Below are 22,112 nucleotides of genomic sequence, written 5' to 3'. Positions count from 1 at the left end.
TATTCAATACAATGATAAAGACACTTTATATTCTTGCACTGATCAAGGAGCTTCATATGAATGGCCCTCTCCATCTCTATGGTTCTATATAACACCATATGAATCCCATCATTACAGCATCCTTGACATGTGGCCATCCAAATGACTAAACACTTCCAATGAAAGAGTTCATTATTTTCCTATTGAGCAGCTTTTGCAGACATTATTTCTGATGCCATTAAAATTTGTTTTTGTGTAACTTAAACTTACTGTTTTGTCTTCTGGAACAACACTGGACAGATCTATCCCATCTTCTACATCACAGCCCTGTTGATAGTTGAAGACAGCTATTCCCACAGTCTTGTCCAAACTAAAAATATGTAATGTCTCCAACTGTCCCTCATAATTTTTTTTCTTCCAAATTGTTCATTATCACTTTGGATGGTCCCCTGGGGACATGCTTCAGTTAGTCTATGTCTGTAGGAACTGAGCAGGTTGAGTCCAAGAGCAGGGTTAAATGTGCCATCAGTTTGAGGTCGCTACATTTCCACAAGAGAAATTATCTAGCACCAACTTGGCTTGACCATTAGTAGATCAGATTCTTGTAAATAGGTAGCATGTAATAAACTTTTAGTGCTTTGAACTCAGTTCCTCTTCTGGGTTACTTACACTTCACAATATCCTTCCTAAAATTTGTGCCACAATTGGATACAACATTCTAGCTACAGGTAGTCCTCAACTTACAACAGTTCATTTAGTGACAATTCAAAGTAATAACAGCAATGAAAAAAATGACTTATGACTATTTTTCACACTTACTAGAGTTGCAACATCGCCATGGTCACATGATCCAAATTCAGACATGTTAACTGACTCATATTTATGACAGTTGTAGCGTTCCAGGGTCATGTGATCACATTTTGCAATCTTCTGACGAGCAAAGTCAATGGGGAAGCCAGATTCACTTAATAACTATGTGACTAATTTAATAACTGCAATAATTCACTTAACAATTGTGGCAAGAAAGATCATAACATGGGGCAAAACTCACTTAACAAATGTCTTGCTTAGCAATAACAAATTTGGGCTCAATTGTGATCGTAAGTTGAGGACTACCTGTATGGCATGACCAATGCAGAACAGAACAACAAGGACTTATCTGAATCCTGACACTAGGTTTTTGTGATAAAGCCTAAGATTGCATTTGCTTTGTTTGGTGTTCTATTACAATGTTGGCTCCTCTCAAGACAACTAGATTCATTTCACATTTATGCTTCCTAGTATTGTGCTTATACTGATGCTTTTGTGAATTTCTAGATGACCTTCTAGATGACACAGGGGGAAAAACAGGACCACTGCAACAGAGATACTTGAGCCTGGGAGAGGATAGAATGTGAGAAACCGCCTTATAATAACTTTGCTAAATATAAATTGAACTGGAGAATAATTTAATCCGGTTTTCAAAATTCTTTACTATATTAAAAAAAAAGCAATGGAGATATTTTAGAGATCAAAGAGGAACAGTATCTGTTCTTTTTCAATCTTCTGTGATTTCTTATCATAAGATCATAGGGATCGTAAGTTCTGATACAATTTTTGCAAGCTTCTTCTTGGATATAGCTGCTCCCACCCTGAAAATTTAAACTTGTTCCTTGAAGGCAGATGCTCCTTAACTAACTCTTAACTTGTATAGCCTTTCCTTTCCTGTGTTAATACATTTAGGTCCATTTGAGAATGAAAATGAAAAAAAGGGGAATTGAAACGGTCTGCCCTCTGCCCATCATCACCTGCTATCATCTTATTATCTTCTCCAAGCAGCAGCTCTATCCTTTTTTATTACCTCCTTACCTCCTACTGTACTATTATTTCTGGAACATTTGTAACAAAAATTAAGAGCATTGCAATTGTCTTAATCTTCATAATTACTTCCAATCTATCTGATTGTTTTGAAATTAAAATGTAGTAAAATGGTGCTATTCCAACTTACCTGTCGCATCTAATGGACGTTTTTTAAGAGCTGTAGCTACAGGACTATCTTTTCGTCTTAACAAAGGACTGCTGCGCCTTTCAGCAACCTTCTGCTTTAATCTAGATCGCAATTTGAGATTGGGTTCAGATGCTGAAATTGACAAAAGTGAAATTAAATGTATTTCATCAGAATAGAATTTCTAATCACAATACCTCATTGATAGAAAATATACCCATCTAAGAAAACACAATATAACGGTACAATAGAAGTATAATATAACAGAAAAATACATAAGAAATATGATTAATAGTATATTAACATATAGGTAAAGGGTAGCTGATCCAGAACAAGCACAAAAGCAAATAAACCCTATGCTTGTGGTACAATTTAAATGCAATAATAGTTAAAAATAATATTCATTCATTCATTCTGGTTTTTTTAATCCACCCTCCACAATATTTAGTTTATTCAAAGATTAAATACAAAATATTCTTTAAATTTTTTTAAAAACCAAAGAAATAAAATAATAAACAAAACAGTCTTAGAAAAGAAGAGTAACACATATACACATAACATCCTCCCTAGTTGAATGCTGATTAATATAGTACAACAATGTTAGTTTCCCACCTCTTGCAAACCAGGCCAAAAGTGTTTTTAACTACTAAACTACTAAATCTGTTCGCAAATTGTTAGCCTGTCATCTATATACTATATTAATAACAAAATAATTAACAGAAAAAAAATAGAAATATTCTAAAAAGTATAAAAGCAGTAAAGATTAATACTAATACTAATAATAGTAGTAATAGTAATTATAATAATAATAATAATAATAATAATAATAATAATAATAGAATAATTGAGAAGCAAGCTGAAAATTGGAAAAACAAAGCTATGCATAGCCAATACTTGATAAGTATTGAAGGCAAAGCTGACCAAAAGCTAACTTGGAACAGGTTAAGATCAGGAGCACTGAAAAAAGAAACAGAAGGCTTTATTTTGGCAGCTCAAGAACAAGATTTAGCCACAAACTGCATGAAGACAAAAATTCAACATGTTACCACCAACAGCAAATGTCGCCTCTGTAATGAGAAAGATGAGATAGTCGACCACTTGATCAGTGGGTGCAGCAAAATTTCACAAACTGACTACCTACAATACCATGACTGCCTTCCTAAGATCATTCACTGGAAATTGTGCCAAAAGTTTGGATTTGAGTACAGCAAAAACCACTGGGAACATCAGGTTCAGAAGGTTTTAGAGGATGAGAAAGTCAAGATCTTATGGGACTTCAGAATTCAGACTGACAGGCACTTGGCCCACAACACACCTGACATAATAATAGTTGAAAAGAAAAAAAGTATGGTTCATTGACATTGCAATACCTGGAGATGCACGAATTGAAGATAAACAGCAAGAAAAAAATCACAAAGTACTGGGACCTGCAAATTGAAGTTGAGCGACTGTGGAAAAAGAAATTGTGTGTTGTCCCGATTGTAATTGGAGCCCTTGGGGCAATACCTAAAGGGCTACCTCGCTATTTGGAAATTTTAAATTTATCAGACTTGAACATTCGGATTCTACAAAAAACCACCCTACTTGGAACAGCTTATATCCTCCGACGTTACCTTAACAGTTCCTAGATCCTTGGTTAGGACTCAAGCTGTTGAGCTATGAACCAACCCCAAAGGCTGCAAATCTCACTAAAGATTAACCAATAATAGTAATAATAATAATAATAATAATAATAATAATAATAATAATAATAATAACAACAACAACAACCCCTCCTCCTGGGCATTCTGCGCAAAATGAGCTACATGGCTCAGCTCCCTCTACTAGGCAACCAGGGCATGAAGCCGACAAGCTACTGGAAGAAAAAGTGAAAAAGCAAAAAATCTGGACTAGGGAAGAAAACATCTCTATTATGAAAGCTTACTATCAGTCTGAGCCAGCAAAATGTGGCTTTCAAAAACGAATGTATCAGATTTGGAAGGTTAACCACACGGACTGTTCCTGTAAGCCGCCCGGAGTCCTCCAGGATTGGGCGGCCTATAAATTCAATAAATGGAAATGGAATGGAAATGGAGTGAACAAAGGCTAATGGACCAACGACGTGTAATTCTAAGCCACACATTTTTCACTATAGCAGAATTAATAGGAATCGAACAGAAAGCAACTAATGGTCTGAGTATACCAACAAAGAAGAGTAACATCAAGAATAATTTGCAGACTCAAAAGGAAACTGAGGAAGAAAGGGAGGAAGAGGCTGCTGAAATGGATGAAGATAAAGAACAAGGAAGCACTGAAGAACAAACACCAACAGATATTGCTCAATTAGCTGAGAAATGGAAGATGCTGAAAGAACACGTTTACCAAAGCTGAACCAAGTGAAATGGAAAGAATTGAGAAAGGTACTAAAAAGGTCAATAAGGCTGTGCAAACCATTCAAACCACTACATTAGCTGAAACAAACCAGCTGATGTATGCAGCAGCCTTCCTAACCACCAAAGAATTGGGTTTGAAAATACAAAAGAACCAAAGAGGCAAGAAGAGGAAGCCTAAATGGAGAATTCGGTTGGAATTTAAGATTAAAAAATTTCGTGGAGACTTGAGCAACTTGAAGAACCTAAGGTAAGGTCAGCTAAAGAACAAGCAGGTCAAAAGCAGCCTGGAAGCAAAATACGATTTGGAGAATAAAGAGATTGTTATAGTAATTGAAGAGCTGAAGCAGAGGGTTGTTGCCGCTGCTGAAAAGATATGAAAACCAAGTAACTCAATTCAAGGAAAACTCACAGTTCAGAGCAAATCAGCACCAGTTTTATAAGAGCTTAGAAAGTGCAGATGGAGTAATAACAAATTAAAAGCCTGATAAAGAGAAAGTTCTGAAATTCTGGAAGAATTTGTGGGAAAACAACAAGAAGCACAACAGAAATGCAAAATGGATCAAACATTTTGAGGATTCTATTAAAGTGCATAAAATGGAAAATGTGAAAATAATAAAAGAAATGGTGCAAAGTCAGCCAAGAAAAGTGAAGAACTGGAGTGCACCTGGACCAGATGAGTTACATGGCTTATATTTCCCTTTCATTATTCCCAGCAGAAAGATTTGGGTTTGTATTTTATCTGTTCTCCTGTAATTTCTTGCACCCATTTCCAAATTTTTGTCCAATATTTTTGTCTTTTCGGGCAAGCCCACCATATGTGATAAAAAGTCCCTTGTACTTTTTTACACTTCCAGCAGGTCAGCTTCATTTTTGGGTACATTTTAGCCAATCTTGTTGGTGGTAAATGCCAACCATAAAACATTTTGTACATATTTTCTTTAAGTGCTGCTGATCGTGTTAGTTTATAATTTGTGTCCCAAATTCTTTCCCAATCCACTAGGATCTATGTTGTAACCAAAGTTTTTGGCCCACGCTATCATGCAACCTTTAACTTTTTCTTTTTCTAGTGTTATTTCTAATAAATATTTGTAAATTTTCGTTATGAATTTATTTTCCGGGCCAATTAAATTTTTATCTATTTGTTGTAATTCTGGGTATATTCCATATTCTTTTATATCATTTAATAGTTTTTTCAATGTCTCCGCTATTATTGTTGCGAATATTTTATAGTCAGCATTTAACAACGAGATTGGCCTATAGTTTTGAATCTGTTTTTATCTGCACTTTCTTTAAATATTAATGTAATATGTGCTTCCCTCCATGAATCCGGTATTTCTGCTTTCATCAGTGCCTCATTATATATCTCCAACATCAAGGGTTCTATCAATTCGTTCAATTCATCTATTATTTTGTACCATTCTGCTGGGAATCCATCTGGGCCTGGCGTTTTATTATTTTTGTGTTTCTGAATAGCCTGTTGCAATTCTAGTTTTGTTTTTTGTTTTTTTTGTCAACATTTCTTTCATATCCTCTGTTATTGATGGGGTTTCTTCTCCATTTAGATATTCTTTTATTTGTTTTCCATCTACTTGTTCCCCTTTATACAGATTCTTTAAGTACTTGTATGCAATCTTTTTCTTCCCTTCCATTGTATGTTGTAGTTCACCAATTTCCTCTTGAAGTTGATAGATTAATCTTTTTTCTCTTTCTTTTTTCAATCTATATGACAGCCACCTCCTCGGTTTATTTGCTTGCTCAAAGAAGTTTTGTTTTGTTAGTTTTAGGCCCTTTACCATTTTTTCCTGGTCTAATATATTTAATTTATGTTTTGCTAACATCCGATCCTTTCTAATTTTGTCACTTTGTGGCTTATTTTGTAATTCTATTTCTACATTTTTAATTTCCTTCTCTAATATCTTCTGTTGTGCCCATTTTTCTTTGTTTCTTTTTGCTGAATACTCTATAATAATTCCACGGAAATAAGCTTTCATGGTGTCCCATACATTTTGTATAGATGTCTGTTCCTTTGTGTTTTTCTTAAGGAATAACTCCAATTTGTTTCTATTTTTTTGAATAAATTCTTTTTCTTTTAATATTTGCAGATTTAACATCCATCTTCATCTAGTTTTTTCCCCCTTTCCAGATTATTTTAATGGGGTTGTGATCTGCCCAAGTATTTGGTAATATTTCAGTTGTATGTATTTCTGCCTCAATCTTCCCATTCATCCATGCCATATCAATCCGTAACCAGGATTGGTGTGGGTTGGAATAAAAAGTAAATTGTTTTTTTTTTTCTGGTTCCATTTTTCTCCTAATATCTATCAAGTTTAGCTCCTCCATCATCTTCCCCCCAAAAATCCAAATGATATTGTTCCCCAATTAAATGTAATACGTTCATTCCCATTCTCCTTCAAACACCTTAAAAAAGACCATTTACCCCTTATCCACCTAGAGGATTCTCTACAATATATAAAACCACAGGATTAAGCTTCACTTCAGGAAGGTATATGAAGATGCCCGGTTATTTCTGGATCCATATTTCTTCCCAGCCAATTTACAGCCACAGAATCACACTCTTGGCTCTGAGTACCTTCTACAGTTTGTGTTGTTTGTGTATAATTCTTGCCAAGGAATCTGCTGCTTTAAAAACAAATTTCTTTTGTGGATCTAAAGTATCTAGGGTTGGTTCAGAACATTTTCCACAACCTTTATGAGTTCACCAAACCTTTTGGATTATGGATTTCCTGTCTCGCTGCTCTCAGAGGGTCAGATTAGGTAATCATATCTCTTCAGCCCTTATTCTTAAAACTGGTACACCCTGCACATACTCTTTATGTGCATGACTGCATTTCCACTCACACTAGTAATACTATTACTAAATTTGCAGATGATACAACAGTGGTAGGACTAATCTCTCGGGGGGGATGAGTGCCTATCAAGATGAGGTGGAATGGTTGCTTTCATGGTGTGAAGACAATAACTTGGTCCTTAACACAAATAAGACCAAGGAGCTTATAGTGGACTATAGAAGGAATAGATCAGACATCCAGCTCTTGCTTATCAATGAATACCAAGTGGAGCAAGTGGCCAGTTTTAAGTTTCTGGGTGTTATATGAAAGAGGATCTGACTTGGGGCACTCACATTGCAGCACTGGTCAAAAGGGCCCAGTAGAGATTATATTATCTGAGACTTCTCAGGAAACAACTAAATGAAAAACTGCTGATGGCCTTCTATCGCTGTCACCATAGAGAGTATTTTAACTTATTGCATCTGTGTCTGGTTTGCCAATTGCACAGTGGCAGATAGGACAGCACTCCAGGGGGTCAATGTCATTGCTGAGAGGATCATTGTTTGCCCTCTTCCCACTTTGGAAGAGCTTTGTAGCTCCCACTGCCTTAAGAAAGTTCAAAACATTTTTAAAGATCCATCTCATCCTGAGCATCCTTTTTTTTGGGCCAACCTCCCAAAGAACTCATCTGGGAGTTTCAAAGACTGGCCGGGATTTGAGAAACTGGCCGGAATGCCTCCTTGTTCGCCACTTCAAAGAGGCCCTCGACCCAGAGCTACAGAAATATTGCTGCATTTGAGGGGTTCCAGAACATATACAAGCCTAGTACACTACCACAGTGGCCATGGATTTGGAGATCAACCCTCATAGGAAACTGACTACTGAGAAGCTAGCGAGAAGACCCTTGGGCTGCTGGGCCCCGGCTAAACAGCCCGAGCTGCTGCTGCCCACTGTCAAATGCTACCGGTGTGGACACCATGGCCACAGGGCATCAGAATGCCTGGCTCCAGCTCCCATCCCCCAAGTTCAAATGGCAACCACACCCTGTGCCAGAAGAACCACACGGAAGACACCAGAGAAGAGGAAAATTGCCAAACAGGCCGTAGAGGTTCCACTCCTTCCCAGGTTACTATCGTAACTTTGAACGATCACTACATGAATTGTTGCAAGTCAAGACTACCTGTACTAATAATTTAAAATTGGCTGAGAAATTTATTGGTATCCAGTGCATTAACTTTCAAGAAATCTTACCCTGCCTGCAATGGCAGGTCCTTTGTTAACAACAATCTTGTCATCATACCATATTCCAGTTGAAACTTTTGGGTGAACTTCAAATGTTGCACCAGATAGATTAAAGTAATTAATTAAATAGTTACACTAATAGAGGTCAGTGAAGATCAAGGTATGAGTGCCAGGATATTTTTGTGGCAGCCAAAGTTGATCAAAGGCTCCCTGTTATACCTCCATACAGTTTAAGTAATAGCCACGAGTCCAGGTGGAGCCTTAAGTCATGCATTAACTCCTTCAGGGAGGAGCATGACTACATCAAAAATAACTAAAAAGACCAATGACTCTGGATGATAGCTGATATACGTAAAGTCAGTCTTGAAGGGATTTACATTTGAATTTATTTTGCCTGACAACCTCCAAACACTGATTCAAACTTTCACACATCTCCGACTTAGTGCCTGAGATGTCAATATATAGATGACTATGTATACAATCCTAACACATGGATATCCTGCCACAGTGGATATTGAAGAGCATAGCTAAAGACCAAGCCTTGAAACATTCTATACTAATGTAACCTAGGTGTTAAATGCTATTGTACAATGTAAACTATCCACATAGGTAGGAGTAGAAATTACATCTAATTACATCTGATGTAATCATAGTCATCTTGAAACTGTATCCCAGTTTGAAATCCAACTGAAAGAATCTAAGCCAGATGAAAATTGTTCAGTACCATTCAGTATATCTTTGCACAAAACAAAGTAAGATATTTAAAAATATTATCTTAAATTTAAATTAAATATGGAAAAAGTCACTTTTTCAATTCTGAAGCTGTTCATGTCTTTATAAATGAAACCCTATTACTCTCTATCTACTAAACTGGGAAGAGAAACTAAATGGAAAAGAATATTATGATTTAATGTAATATCACTGTTTGTGATGCCTAATTTCAGCTATTTCTCTCACTGCCATATTTTGTACTTCAGACCATCTTCAAGGACAACCTCATATGCAATGTATGGATTACTGAAATGAAATTATCTCCAGGTTGCCAGTGCTCCAGCTAAATACAGGATGCCTACCTCTAATGACAATACTGTTTTTAAAGCATTCCATGTTTTGGAGCTACCTATTTCGGAACAGAATGAATGCCATTCATTTGGAACACTGGCCAACAAAATAAACTTTAGTTTATTTGGGGTTTTAGTTTATTAGCTCATATGCAGCTAATTACTGTAATGAGACACTAATAAAATATTTCTGCATACTGATTAGACCATCAACCCTTTTACATAAAATGACTCCAAATAAACTTACCTAGTCGTTTTATGCACCACATTTAATACCAAAATGTTGGACTGAAATAGCTTAACACTACCTCTTGGGAAAAGATGTCTAAGTGTGACTGGAACACGAAGAAAGATGTATTATTATAAGTAATTTTGCAAAAGCAAAGCTAGACTAAAGCTAGCCCAGTAAAATCAACAGTGTCTCTTTCTTAGAAAAGTTCATCCCACTGCTCCAGTGTTAAAACTGCAATTGAACTGCATCTACAAAATGATTTTCTACAAGAATGCATGGCACTGATCAGCTCTCCATCCCAATCACAAGGAAAGTAAATAGGAAAGTCAGTAGGATTTCAAAGAATGGGAGAGGAGGGAAGGGGCAAAGAGGAGGGAGGGGAAAAAGGAAGGAAGGATTTCAATTCTCGATGCTGCTTTTCACAAGAAAACTTAATGGGAAAGCCAACAGGAAATCAGAAATCCCTTCCACTGATTTCTTTGCCCATCCATTGTCATTCTGTTTCTCTGTCAGATACTGAAATATCTCTTAAATGATGTCCCAACAGATCACAGGTTGTCTAGCTATTTAAAATAAAACTTTTATATGTGAACTGTGAAAAATAAGATTTACCTGTTTTTCTGAGTGGAAAATCATCTTTGGAATCATACATTCCTAATGCAGGGTGATTGTAAGCGCCTGACATTCCACTCTGTGGTGGAGAGCTCTGATCAAGAGAACTATGTTGTGTTTTCCTAAAAAATAAAGTGTTTATACAGGTTAAGAATAATATCTCCATTTTTTATACTGATGCCTCCAAATCACATTTCTCTTCTTTTCTGTTCCGCTTACATATTAATACAATTAATATCTCCAATTCTATACAGATTGCTAGAAATACATTTTACAACTGACAATGAACATTATTTATTTATTTATTTAATTGAAATTTTGAGGATTTTACAGATAACATTTTATAGCATTTTAGAACTAATACTTATTCAGTTATTATTTTATTTCGTTTTAACATGTTTCTAACCTGTTTTTTTGCCCCCAGTACACTAATGTTTTTCTCTCTCCTTCAGATCATATGATTACATGTTTGTTATAGCAGAATTTCTATGGCTTTTACATTTTCTATAGTTTCCATGGCAGTATTTAGGGTTTTGGCTTTGATATTGGCTTTGATCTTTAAGACCTAAAACAGCTTATGCCTGTATCTAGATCTGCTTTTTTGACACCTCAAGGAGTATGCACCCAAGTGACGTAATAAAAGCATTTAAATATAAAAGTTACAATGTACATGTCAAAACATAGTAATATCTTGAACTTTTTTCAACTTCCAGTGAAAAATAATGGTGAACTGATATCCTGATAACATTGGGATTGTGTTTATAAGGAGAATCACAGTTGGATGTTGGTTATGAATTGTCCGAAGGAGAGATTGTTGACATAATACATGTGAGAAGTCAAGGATTTCTTTGATCAAGGTAAAAATAGAAAATCTGCAATATATTGTTTCCTTTACAGGACTTTTCCTGACAAAGAACAAATGATAGAGCATTTTGATTTTTAGTCAAGGGATAGGTTATTGGATAAATAGTTTGTTATATTTAGAGATGGTGATAAGCTATTAAAATTGTTTCTACCTACTGGGATGAAGGAGGAAACTACCCTACTCTTTTCTGTTTTTTTCCTCTTTTTTATACTTACCTTTATGTAATTTTATTTTTGCATTTTTGTAGTCTGTATTACAAATACTTTTATTTTTTTCTATTTGTAATTATTCATAAAATTATTTGAAAAAGCACACATAGCACGATCTTAATAACACAATTCAATGTTATACTCATCAACCCAAAATGACATGCAATGTTGAAACAGTACCACCATTCATTTCATTTATCCAGTCTTCATTTCACAGTACAAATGTTCTTTAGAAGATATTGATAATTTCCTAAATATCAACTAAATTCCAGCAATCTGGAATTAAGGAGAAACTTCCTAACAGTAAAGACAATTAACCAGTGGAACAGCTTGCCTCTAGAAACCATGGGCGTTCCATCACTGGATGTTTTTAAGAAGAATCTAGATAGTCACTTATCTGAAATAGTATAGGTTCTCCTGCTTGAGCAGGGGGCTGGACTAGAAGGCCTCCAAGGTCCCTTCCAGCTCATTCATTCTATTCTAGCATGCAAAGCTGTTTTCTGGTTGTTGTCTCTCACAAGAGGAGAAACCCTACAGAAAGGGCCCATCTTCATATACTGACCTACTACACCTCATGTAGCAGATATTTTCTATAACTTACCAGGTCCATAGTCATGAAAGACTTTAAAGGTAGTAAACCTGATAACGAGCACCATAAATTGTACTAGAAAGCATTGCTTGGGATAATGGAGTTATATGACTATATGTGGTAGTTTTTATGGGCAGTGAATAAGTAGCTGCATTTTGCATCAGTTGTTGTTTGTGGGTGATCTTCAAGGAAAGCCCAAGCATAAAATGTCAATAGCACAAATGTCTGTGGCTCATTTTTCCCATATGATGTTATTTCCTTCAATATAGCAATAGCAATAGCACTTCTAGCGGAAAATAGACCCTTGCTTGTAATTTTTCTTTTGGTTTGCTACAGATTCTCCATAGTTTTATACTTACAATGCTTTCTAAGTCAGAATAAATTTCTCTGGGAAAGGGGAAGCTCTGAAAATTAACTCACTCCAGATAGGTGGACATTCTCAGAGTGCTTTTGAAGAAGAAGTAATTAGGTGAGTCTCTGGCTGGGAATGGGGCAACCAAGAAGCAAGTTCATTGTGGTAGAACTGGCATTTTAAGATGGACAATAAAGTGTGCCACCGCTTCTTAGACACTAACTTTTTACATATTTATCTTTTGTGTTAAAAGAGGCACCCTCTGGCTGCAGCCTGTTTTTTTTTTTCTTTTTGATGAAACATCATCATTTATAAAGCTCTGTGACTTTAAGATGATGAAGAGGGGAGGAGTTGGTGTATCTGAGCCAAAATAAAAAAGCTAGAAATTCCTGTGGAAACTACATTTGAAACTTTTGGACTTAAATTTTCTAGAGGATGTTAGGGTAGGGGGCTCGGATTCGGCCCTCAAAAGTTCAATTTCAGCTTGCAACATACTGGGAGGATTCACCGCTCAGAAATTTCATTTCGGCCAGCAACATGCAGGACAAATGTTGCAGAACCTCTGCGGTTATTCGTAAGGGCGAACAACTGCTGTGGTGCTGCAAGATTCGTAGCTGGATCTTGGATTGGAGTAGGATTCATATTCTAATACAGAAGATTCTTAAAGTGAATATAAAGTTAAAACCAGAAAGTTTTCTTTTGGGTTTAAAAGACAGAGGACCACTGGTTTGAAAGAGAGGTCAAAGAAACCATCTCGGTCAAAAATTGAACAGCCCTCTCTCAACCAGAAGGGGAGCAATACGATGTCATCTATCTCCAATCTACAACACAGTCCTTTCAACAGTTCCAACAAGGTTCCATACTCATTTGCACCACTCATGTGACCCTGATGACATAGATAAACCTCCAGGTGACCTTAATGACTCACTAAAAGAATGTAAATGATCAACTGTCTGCAAGAAGTATAAATCCTTCTATTTCCCACCATCCAGTCGGAGCTGAAGAAGCTTCTTGGATGAGAAGCAAAAACTGTTCAAAGAAAAATCAAAAAGTCCAGTTGCCTCTTGGGAAAAAAACACCTTTGGGACTTTTGGCAGAAAATTTTAAAAAGATTTTACAGGCCTTTATTCACAAAGACCAATCTGGTTTTCTGCCAAAAACACAGTTAAGGGAAAATATGAGGACTGTTTTGAATATTATTGAATATTTACAATATCATAATGAAAAACAGGCAGCTCTAATATTCTTAGATGCAGCGAAGGCCTTTGACAATCTAAATTGGGCTTTTATGCTTAAAGTGCTGGAAGAAATGGACTTTGGAAAGAACTTTATTCAAGGGGTCAAAGCTTTTTACATGGCATAGCAAGCAAAAATTGTTATTAATGGTGATTTAATTAATTCATGTGAAATTCAAAAGGGTATGATACAACTGTTTGTATCCCCCCTTCCCTTTTTGAGTTGTGAGCCACCCTGAGTCCCCTTAGGGAAAAGGGCGGCATACAAATGAAATAAAACTCTAAACTCTAAACTCTATGAGACAAGAATGTCCCTTGTCTTTGTTGTTTAATTTGGTGTTGGAAGATTTAAATAAAGAGATTAAGTAAGATGAGAAAATAACAGGGATAAGTATCAACAAGGAAGTTTATAAATTGAGTACATTTGCTGATGATTTGGTTATATTCTTGCAAGACCCCCAAAATAATATAGACTGGTGATGAAATTAAGTAAGTTTGGGGCTGTAGCAGGTTTTAAAATAAACTTAACAGAAAACAACAGTGCTGATTAAGAATATGACCTCACAGGATTGTGACATATTGATCAAAAAGTCTGGTTTTAGAATTGCGAAAAAGGTAAAATATGTGGACAAACACAAATTCAAAACTGTTTCAAAATAATTATGTGCCTCTCTGGAATTATATTAAAAAGAACTTCTTATGATGAGATAAACTGCATTTATCACTATTGGATAGAATTTCTGTAATTAAGATGTCTTATCAAAGATGCTTTTTTTTGTTTTAGATGTTACCATACTTGCAACTGATACTCCCTTTAAACAACGGCAGAGAGATATTTTGAAGTTTATACAGCAAGGAAAAAAACCAAGAATTAGATATAAGTACTGCAAGATGTTAATAGCAATAGCAGGCAGTTCAGACTTTGGTGTGTTAGCACTCTGAACTCAATGCATCAATAAACCTGTATCTCTTTAACCTTCGTGGTCTCATGTCCCATTCTTCTAACTGAAATGTGGTAAAAGCTACACGCTGCTGCTACACCATCAGAGTTTTTGGAATTCTGACCTGTTCTGAGTCCCTCATCCATTCCAGTCTTCCTAGCTCACTCAGGGGTTTCCCCAAGCCCCGGGTGCTTGGGTAGGGGAGCTCCACGTCGGCTGCTTTAGGGACTTTTTTCCACCAATACTCATCCCTTTTCGTTTTGATCACTGAGGTGGCCATCTCAGCTATCTTGGCTTTGATGGTCAGAGTGGGCAGCACTTTGGTAGTGGTTGGCCTGCTGGTTCCTGGAAGTCCCTGGGTGGGGGCAAGTTCTGCCTCCTTCTGGGTCACCTGGAGCAGGCTCTCTTCAGATAGTCCGCCCACTGCCATGGTAGGCTGAGTTTCTCTCCATGCACTCCAGATGTCGGGGAGTTAATGGAGACTCTGGGGCTCAGGAATCCTGGTTGTTTTGATTAGTTTTGAGAGAGTTGGCTTGCTGCCAGGTTCCAACCGATGCCCTAATTAATTCATCAGCCTCAAGCCAAACTTCAAAAAAAAAAAAATCCAGTTATTTATTAGGAGCGTCATGTCAGAACGGACCAAGTGAAGCCAATTCTGACCTCATTTAATTCATGCCTTGGCTATGATCCTGTTTCCCCCTCCCCCCAAGGTGTGTCATCTGCCAGTTTCCCCAACAAAGCAATTTCACGAGTTGTAGAAGTCACTCCCTCTGGCCACTATGAGTCTCCTTGGAGATGGTCTTGACGTTTGCCGGCTGGAATGTGCTTTGTTTTAACTGAAATGCAAGTTCCTCAATGCAGCTGTGATGCTCGATTTCCCATCCCCCTGCTTATGGCAACTTGGGAGCAGGTCTGGAATGCTTCATGAGTTGACACAAACATCTGGTTGCAGTCCAGCATATGCTAAAACATCTGGATTCAAACACCCCTTTTGACATTCAAACTGATGCCAGTGCCATAGCAGTCAGAGCTACTCCAGAAAAATGACCAAGGGGTTTTACAATCTTGAGCTCACACTTCTAAGAAATTGTCTGATGCTGAGCAGAGATGAGTGGTTTCAGAAAACCAGGCATATGCTGTGTGGTGGGTGGCCTTAATGTGGATGCATTTTCTGGAAAGGGAAAAAACCCTCATTTTTCTATGGACCACAAACATCTAGAAGCTTTAAAAACTTTTGGCTGATGCTCTCTCATGACTGCCCCAATATAATAGTTCCAAAGTCATCTTCTCCCAACAGCTGGCAAAACCTTTTTTTTTAAATTTGCCTCTTCAAAACCTTGGTGCGTCTTACACTCTGGTGCATCTTATACTCTGAAAAATACGGTATGTGTCTAGCTCCCTATCTGTTCATCAGCCAGAAATAGAGTTCCATGGACTTTATAGTGGTACTACCAGAGAGTTCAGGAAACATGGTGATCTGGGTGATAACAATCTCTTCTTCAAACAAATGCAATTCATGCCTTGCCCCAAGATCACCTCAGCATGTACCCTGTCCAAGTTCTTCATGCAACATGTGTATAGATTTAATGGGTCCCCAAAACAAATCATTTCCTATCACAGAGTGCAGTTCACTTCACAATTCTGGCAGGTGTTCCTGAAATTGCTTGGCAAGGATTTATTTCTGTTCATCATCTCCAGATGAATGGAGGCTGTGAACATACTAATGGGGTCGTAACAATATCTGAGATGCTACTTTAAGTACCACCAGGAGAACTGGGCTGACCTCCGTTTTGCATCGGTAGCCTATAATAATGCAGTGTATAAGAGCACTGGTTTCACACCATTTAAAAAAACAGCTGACAAAAAACACTGCAAACTGACTTCAACAACTGTTAGCTTTTTAATTTATCGTAATGTTTACTGTACCTTTGTATATTTTAATTAGTGGGGTATGTATGTGGAGAATGCTAGCTCGGTATGTATGGGGGGATTGAGAGTGCGGCCTGGTGCCCCCTCCACTGAGTGCAGAAGCAGAAGTGGATGGGGGCCTGGACACGCCTCTCGTCCCAGAATGTGTGGTTTGAATGGCCTGCCGGGGAGAACAGAAGCCATGGGAGGGGAAGTGGGGCCGACGGGTGCAGGAATGGGTGGGTGCATCCCGGTCATTGTTGGGAGAGGCAGGTTCGATGGGAGCTATAGGGCTAGCCATTACCGGGGAAGGAGGGTTCGCTACGTTACAGCGATCCCCCCTTCCGGCCCTATCAGCTCCACTCCAGGACCAGATGGCGAGAGTTCTCAGGGCCCTGGTCTCACGCTGCTGTTGCTAAATGCCAGGTCTGTGGTTCATAAAGATCCCCTCATCCGAGACCTAATATTAGACGAGGGGGCAGACCTGGCATGTATTACTGAAACCTGGCTGGGCCATGAGGGAGGAGTCCCCCTCACTGAAATGTGCCCAGAAGGGTTTCGGGTGCTCCACCAGTCACGACACCAGAGAAGGGGTGGGGGAGTGGCAGTCATCATCCGAGAGTCTTTAGCTCCTCGCAGGATTCCTGCTCCGGAGATTGTCGGGTGTGAGTCCCTTGGGGGTCAAGTGGGGTTGTTACTAACGTACCTACCTCCCAACCGCGTTACAACAGCCCTACCTGTGCTCCTAGAGTCAGTAGCCGAGCTGGTGGTTGAGTTCCACGGGCTTATAGTGCTGGGGGATTTCAACCTGCTGTTGCTCGGCGAACGCTCTGATGGAGCACGGGAGTTCATGGCTTCCATGAAAGCCATGGACTTGACCCAGGTAATTCAGGTTCCGACTCATACAGCGGGTCACACACTCGACCTCGTGTTTCTCTCAGAGCAGTGGAGATGTGATCTAGGTTTGAGGGGCATTAAGATCTTGCCCCTGTCATGGTCAGATCACTTTCTGGTGAGGCTCGACTTTCGGAAACCAATCCCCCACTGTAGGGAGGTGGAACTGATTAAATGGTTCCACCCCAGGTGCCTGATGGACCCTATGGGATTTCAGACAGAACTTGGTGAGATACCTGATTCTCTGGCCCACAGTCCGGAGGAGTCCTTGGTCGCTGCTTGGAATATAGCAGAGGCTCTAAACCGGATTTCGCCTTTATGGCCTCTCTGCGGCAGTGGATCCAGGAGGGCTCCTTGGTTTACCGAGGAACTCCGGGAGATGAAGCGCCAAAAGAGACGCCTAGAGTGATGTTGGAGGGCTAGTAACTTTGAATCCGACCGAACACAATTAAGAGCCTTTGTTAGGACTTATCTAGTGGCGATACGGGCGGCAAAATGTGTGCATTTTTCTGCTTTTATCGCATCCGCAGAATCGCGCCCAGCCACCTTGTTTAGGATAGCCTGCTCCCTCTTGAAAGGGAGGGATGCGGACGAACCTCTACAGGGTAGAGCTGAGGAATTTGTTCAGTTTCTGTTGGATAAAATCGCTTGGATTCGGACGGACCTGGACTCCACTTGGACGGTACCAGCCGAGGTGCCGGAGGAAGGTCCTGATCGGATTTTATGGAGCGAGTTTCAACTTGTCGCTCCTGAGGAAGTGGACAAGGCCATGGGAGCGGTGAGTGCCTCCACCTGTTTACTGGACCCGTGTCCCTCCTGGCTGGTCTTGGCCAGCAGGGAGGTGACACATGGCTGGCTCCAGAGGATTGTTAACACCTCTCTTTGGGAGGGATCCTTCCAGCACCCCCTAAAGGATGCGGTGGTGAGACCCCTCCTTAAGAAACCTTCCCTGGACCAAGCCATTTTGAACAACTATCGCCCAGTCTCCAACCTCCCATTCGTGGGGAAGGTTGTCGAGAAGGTGGTGGCCTTTCAACTCCGACGGACCTTGGATGAAACAGATTATCTGGATCCCTTTCAGTCGGGTATCAGGCCTGGTTACGGCACCGAAACTGCTTTGGTTGCGCTGACCGATGATCTCTGGCGGGCCAGGGATAGAGGCCATTCCTCTATACTAGTGCTTCTTGACCTCACAGCGGCCTTCGATATCATTGACCATGGTATCCTTCTGCGATGGTTACGAGAGGTGGGAGTGGGAGGCACCGTTCTAAGGTGGTTCTCCTCCTACCTCTCGGGCAGGTCGCAGTTGGTGTTGGTTGGGGGACAGAGATCGACCCATAGGCCCCTCAAATATGGGGTGCCGGAGGGTTTGGTCCTATCCCCCCTCCTGTTCAATATCTACATGAAGCCGCTGGGTGAGATCATACGCCGGTACAGGATTAAATATCATCAATATGCGGACAATACTCAATTGTATCTTTCCGCCCCGTGCCACCTCAGTGAAGCAGTTGAAGTGATGTGCCAGTGCCTGGAGGCTGTCAGGGTCTGGATGGGAGCGAACAAGCTTGTACTCAATCCTGACAAGACCGAGTGGCTATTGATGTTGCCTCCCAAGGATGGTCCCGTCATACCACCTCTTAGCCTGGGGGGCGAAATTATTCGCCCCTCGGAGAGGGCTCACAATTTGGGTGTCCTCCTGGATCCACAGCTGACATTAGAACACCATTTGTCGGCGGTGACCAGCGAGGCCTTTGCCCAGGTTCGCCTGGTGCACCAGTTGCAGCCCTATCTGGACCAGGAAGCACTTTGAATGGTCACTCACGCCCTTGTCACCTCAAGACTGGATTACGCACTCTATATGAGGCTGCCCCTGAAGAGTGTCCGAAGACTACAGCTGGTCCAGAATGCAGCCGCGCGAGCGATAATGGGTGTACCTAGATACACCCATGTTACACCTATCCTCCGCGAGCTGCACTGGCTTCCCATTGGTCTCCAGATCCGCTTCAAGGTGCTAGTCGTTACTTTTAAAGCCCTACATGGCATTGGACCTGGCTACCTGAGAGACCGCCTCCTGCCATTCACCTCCCAACGACCAATAAGATCACACAGGTTGGGCCTCCTCCGGGTGCCGTCGACCGGACAATGCCGGCTGGCGGCTCCCCGAGGGAGGGCCTTCTCTGTAGCTGCACCGGCCTTGTGGAACGAGCTACCCGCAGAGATCCAGACCCTCACCACTCTCCCGGCCTTCCATAAAGCGACCAAGACCTGGCTGTTCCGGCAGGCCTGGGGCTGTTGATTAATTTCCAGCCCCACCTGATGGTATGGATGTTGTATTAATTTTTAACATTGTATTTTTTAAATATTTTAAATGTTTTTACTTTGTTGTGAGCCGCCCAGAGTCCCAAGGGAGTGGGCGGCATACAAATCTTATTAAAGTTCAAAGTTTCTTTCTCCGCCGGCCCCAAGTAGTGAAGGTGTCACTGGCCACAAATCGCCCACCCATGTTCAAACCAAGCCACCTCCTCTCTCCCCGCATGGGCTCTCTCAAAGGGTAGGGAAGGTCCTTCCCAAGACCAGCTTCTTTCCATCCCTCCTGCGGCATCAATCTGTAGGGAAGGACACAGACTGTTCAGCGGCGGCAGGGAAAGAGAGGCTTCTTTGCCAGTCTCCCAGCTGTGAGGCATGTGAGTGAATGGGCATGTGCATGAGTGACTTCAAGTTGGCCACACTGACTCAGTTACATGCCCCCTAGCCACGCCCACTGAACCATTAGTAAAAAAAATTGAAACCCACCCGTTAAGAATGCTTGTAGTGATGCATTTTTAGATGAGAATCCAAACAATATGCAGCAAACATTAGGTTGCATAATACAGACTATTGAATTGAAAAGTAATGTAGTAACTACATTATGTAGTTACTACATAATGTAGTAAAGAGAGAAAAATGGTTATGTTTAATAAGGAGAGTGAAATTAATGATTAAATAATCATGTAAATAGTGAAAAAAAATGAGTAGGAACTTGAAGCTGCGTATGTTTATTGAAGATGTGAAAATGGGGAAAAAATACAATGTGCAAATAGTGGTAGAAAACTAAGAGGCCGTAGCTAGTTAAGAGGAATGAGTGTAAAAAATGAAAATAGCTATGTATAAGGCAATAATGGAACTTAGAATTCAGTATATCAACAATCACAGAACAAAGTCAAATGCTCCGGGAAAATTTACGTATAAGATACTGTGCTAAAACAAGAAGACATAAAGTCAAGAATGATATCAAGAGATCTCATGCAGATATCTGGTCAGTTTGATAAATAATTTATTTTCCAGCATATTTGTCTTTCACTGATAGCTGAAAACTTCCTTGGATGTACTGTTTACTGAAGGCACTATTTAATAAGGAACAACTCTGACAGTTAAGATCCTAGTCTGAAAGCTAATTACTGGATATAATGCCAATAGCACCAATCACAGTTCAAGAGCTCTTAAACCAAAACAGGCAACCATAAACAGGGAAAGACTGGAATTCACTTATTCAGGCAGTTAAGAAATTTTTTTAAAATTCTGCTTCTCAGTAGGAGAGTGCTATCCCCAGAACACAAGGAATGACATTTTAGGGTTTAATGGAGATATGTCTAACTAATTTGTCTATTGTAATATAAAAGTCCTCTCGCGATGGTCATCCATGAAAGGAAGATGATGGACATGATCTCTCATCTAAAATCAGAGAAGATTTTATTTTTTTAGCAGATTTTTTTTAATTATTTTTTTCCTTCTACAACACATTACAGTCATTATATCAACATTGTTATGTCATCATATCTGTACATGTATATAATATTTCGCTTCTATATTTACACACATTTATACACAGTGCTATATATATTTATATATATTGTTTTTGGCTTAATTAATTTTCTTGTTTTGCAGCCATTTGCACCAATTGTTCCAAATTTCATAATATTCCGACTCTTCTATCTTTTAATTTCAGTGTTAATTTGTCCATCTCTGCACAATCCAAAGTTTTTTTTATCACTAATTCATCCGAGGGGGTATTATTTTGTTTCCAACATTGGGCAAATGCTATTCTAGCTGTAGTTAGCAGATGTGTTAATATGTACTTAATTTTCTTTGTATATTTCCCTTTGATTATTCCCAATAGAAAGATTTCGGGTTTGTATTTTATCTGTTCTCCTGTAATTTCTTGCACCCATTTCCAGATTTTTGTCTAATATTTTTGTGTTTCCGGGCAGGTCCACCATATGTGATAGAAAGTCCCTTGTACTTTTTTACACTTCCAGAAGGTCGGCTTCATGTTTGGGTACATTTTAGCCAACATTGTTGGTGGTAAATGCCAACAATAAAACATATTTTCTTTAAGTGCTGATGATCGTGTTAGTTTATAATTTGTGTTCCAAATTCTTTCCCAATCCACTAGCTCTATGTTGTAACCAAAGTTTTTGGCTCATGCTATCATGCAACCTTTAACTTTTTCTTCTTCTAATGTTACTTCTAATAAATATTTGTAAATTTTCATTATGAGTTTATTTTCCGGGCCAATTAAAATTTTATTTATTTGTTGTAATTCTGTGTATATTCCATATTCTTTTACATCTTTTTTGTATCTCGATTGTAGTTGGAGATATGGCCATCAATCTATATTTATATTTGGCTCCTTTAATTCTTGATTTGTTTTCAAATTCCTTTGGCTGTCTAAAATTTCATTATAACTAACCCATTTTGAATAGATCTAGTATATTGGGATGTGTCATGGTTTCCATAGTGGAAAGCCATGTCAGTATTTTCATATAGTGTTTTTCTCTAATTTTATTCCAGACCTGTATCAGTGCATCT

General features: G+C 39.3%; 1 protein-coding gene across 7 annotated transcripts in view; it reads right to left on the bottom strand.

The window, feature by feature from the left end:
- The window catches only part of HDAC4 (histone deacetylase 4), a 286,678-nt gene that overhangs the window by 158,884 nt on the left and 105,682 nt on the right, over positions 1–22,112 (bottom strand). For all 7 annotated transcript variants that reach the window (XM_032214587.1, XM_032214590.1, XM_032214588.1 and 4 more), the window contains 2 exons: positions 10,272–10,393; positions 1,967–2,098 (listed from right to left, as the gene is read on the bottom strand). In XM_032214587.1, coding sequence (XP_032070478.1) covers positions 1,967–2,098; positions 10,272–10,393 — 254 coding nt within the window. The remainder of the gene's footprint in view (positions 1–1,966; positions 2,099–10,271; positions 10,394–22,112) is intronic.

Source organism: Thamnophis elegans, chromosome 3 (assembly GCF_009769535.1).
Source record: "Thamnophis elegans isolate rThaEle1 chromosome 3, rThaEle1.pri, whole genome shotgun sequence".
Lineage (NCBI taxonomy): Eukaryota > Metazoa > Chordata > Lepidosauria > Squamata > Colubridae > Thamnophis > Thamnophis elegans.
This window is presented reverse-complemented; position numbering and strand designations above follow the sequence as displayed.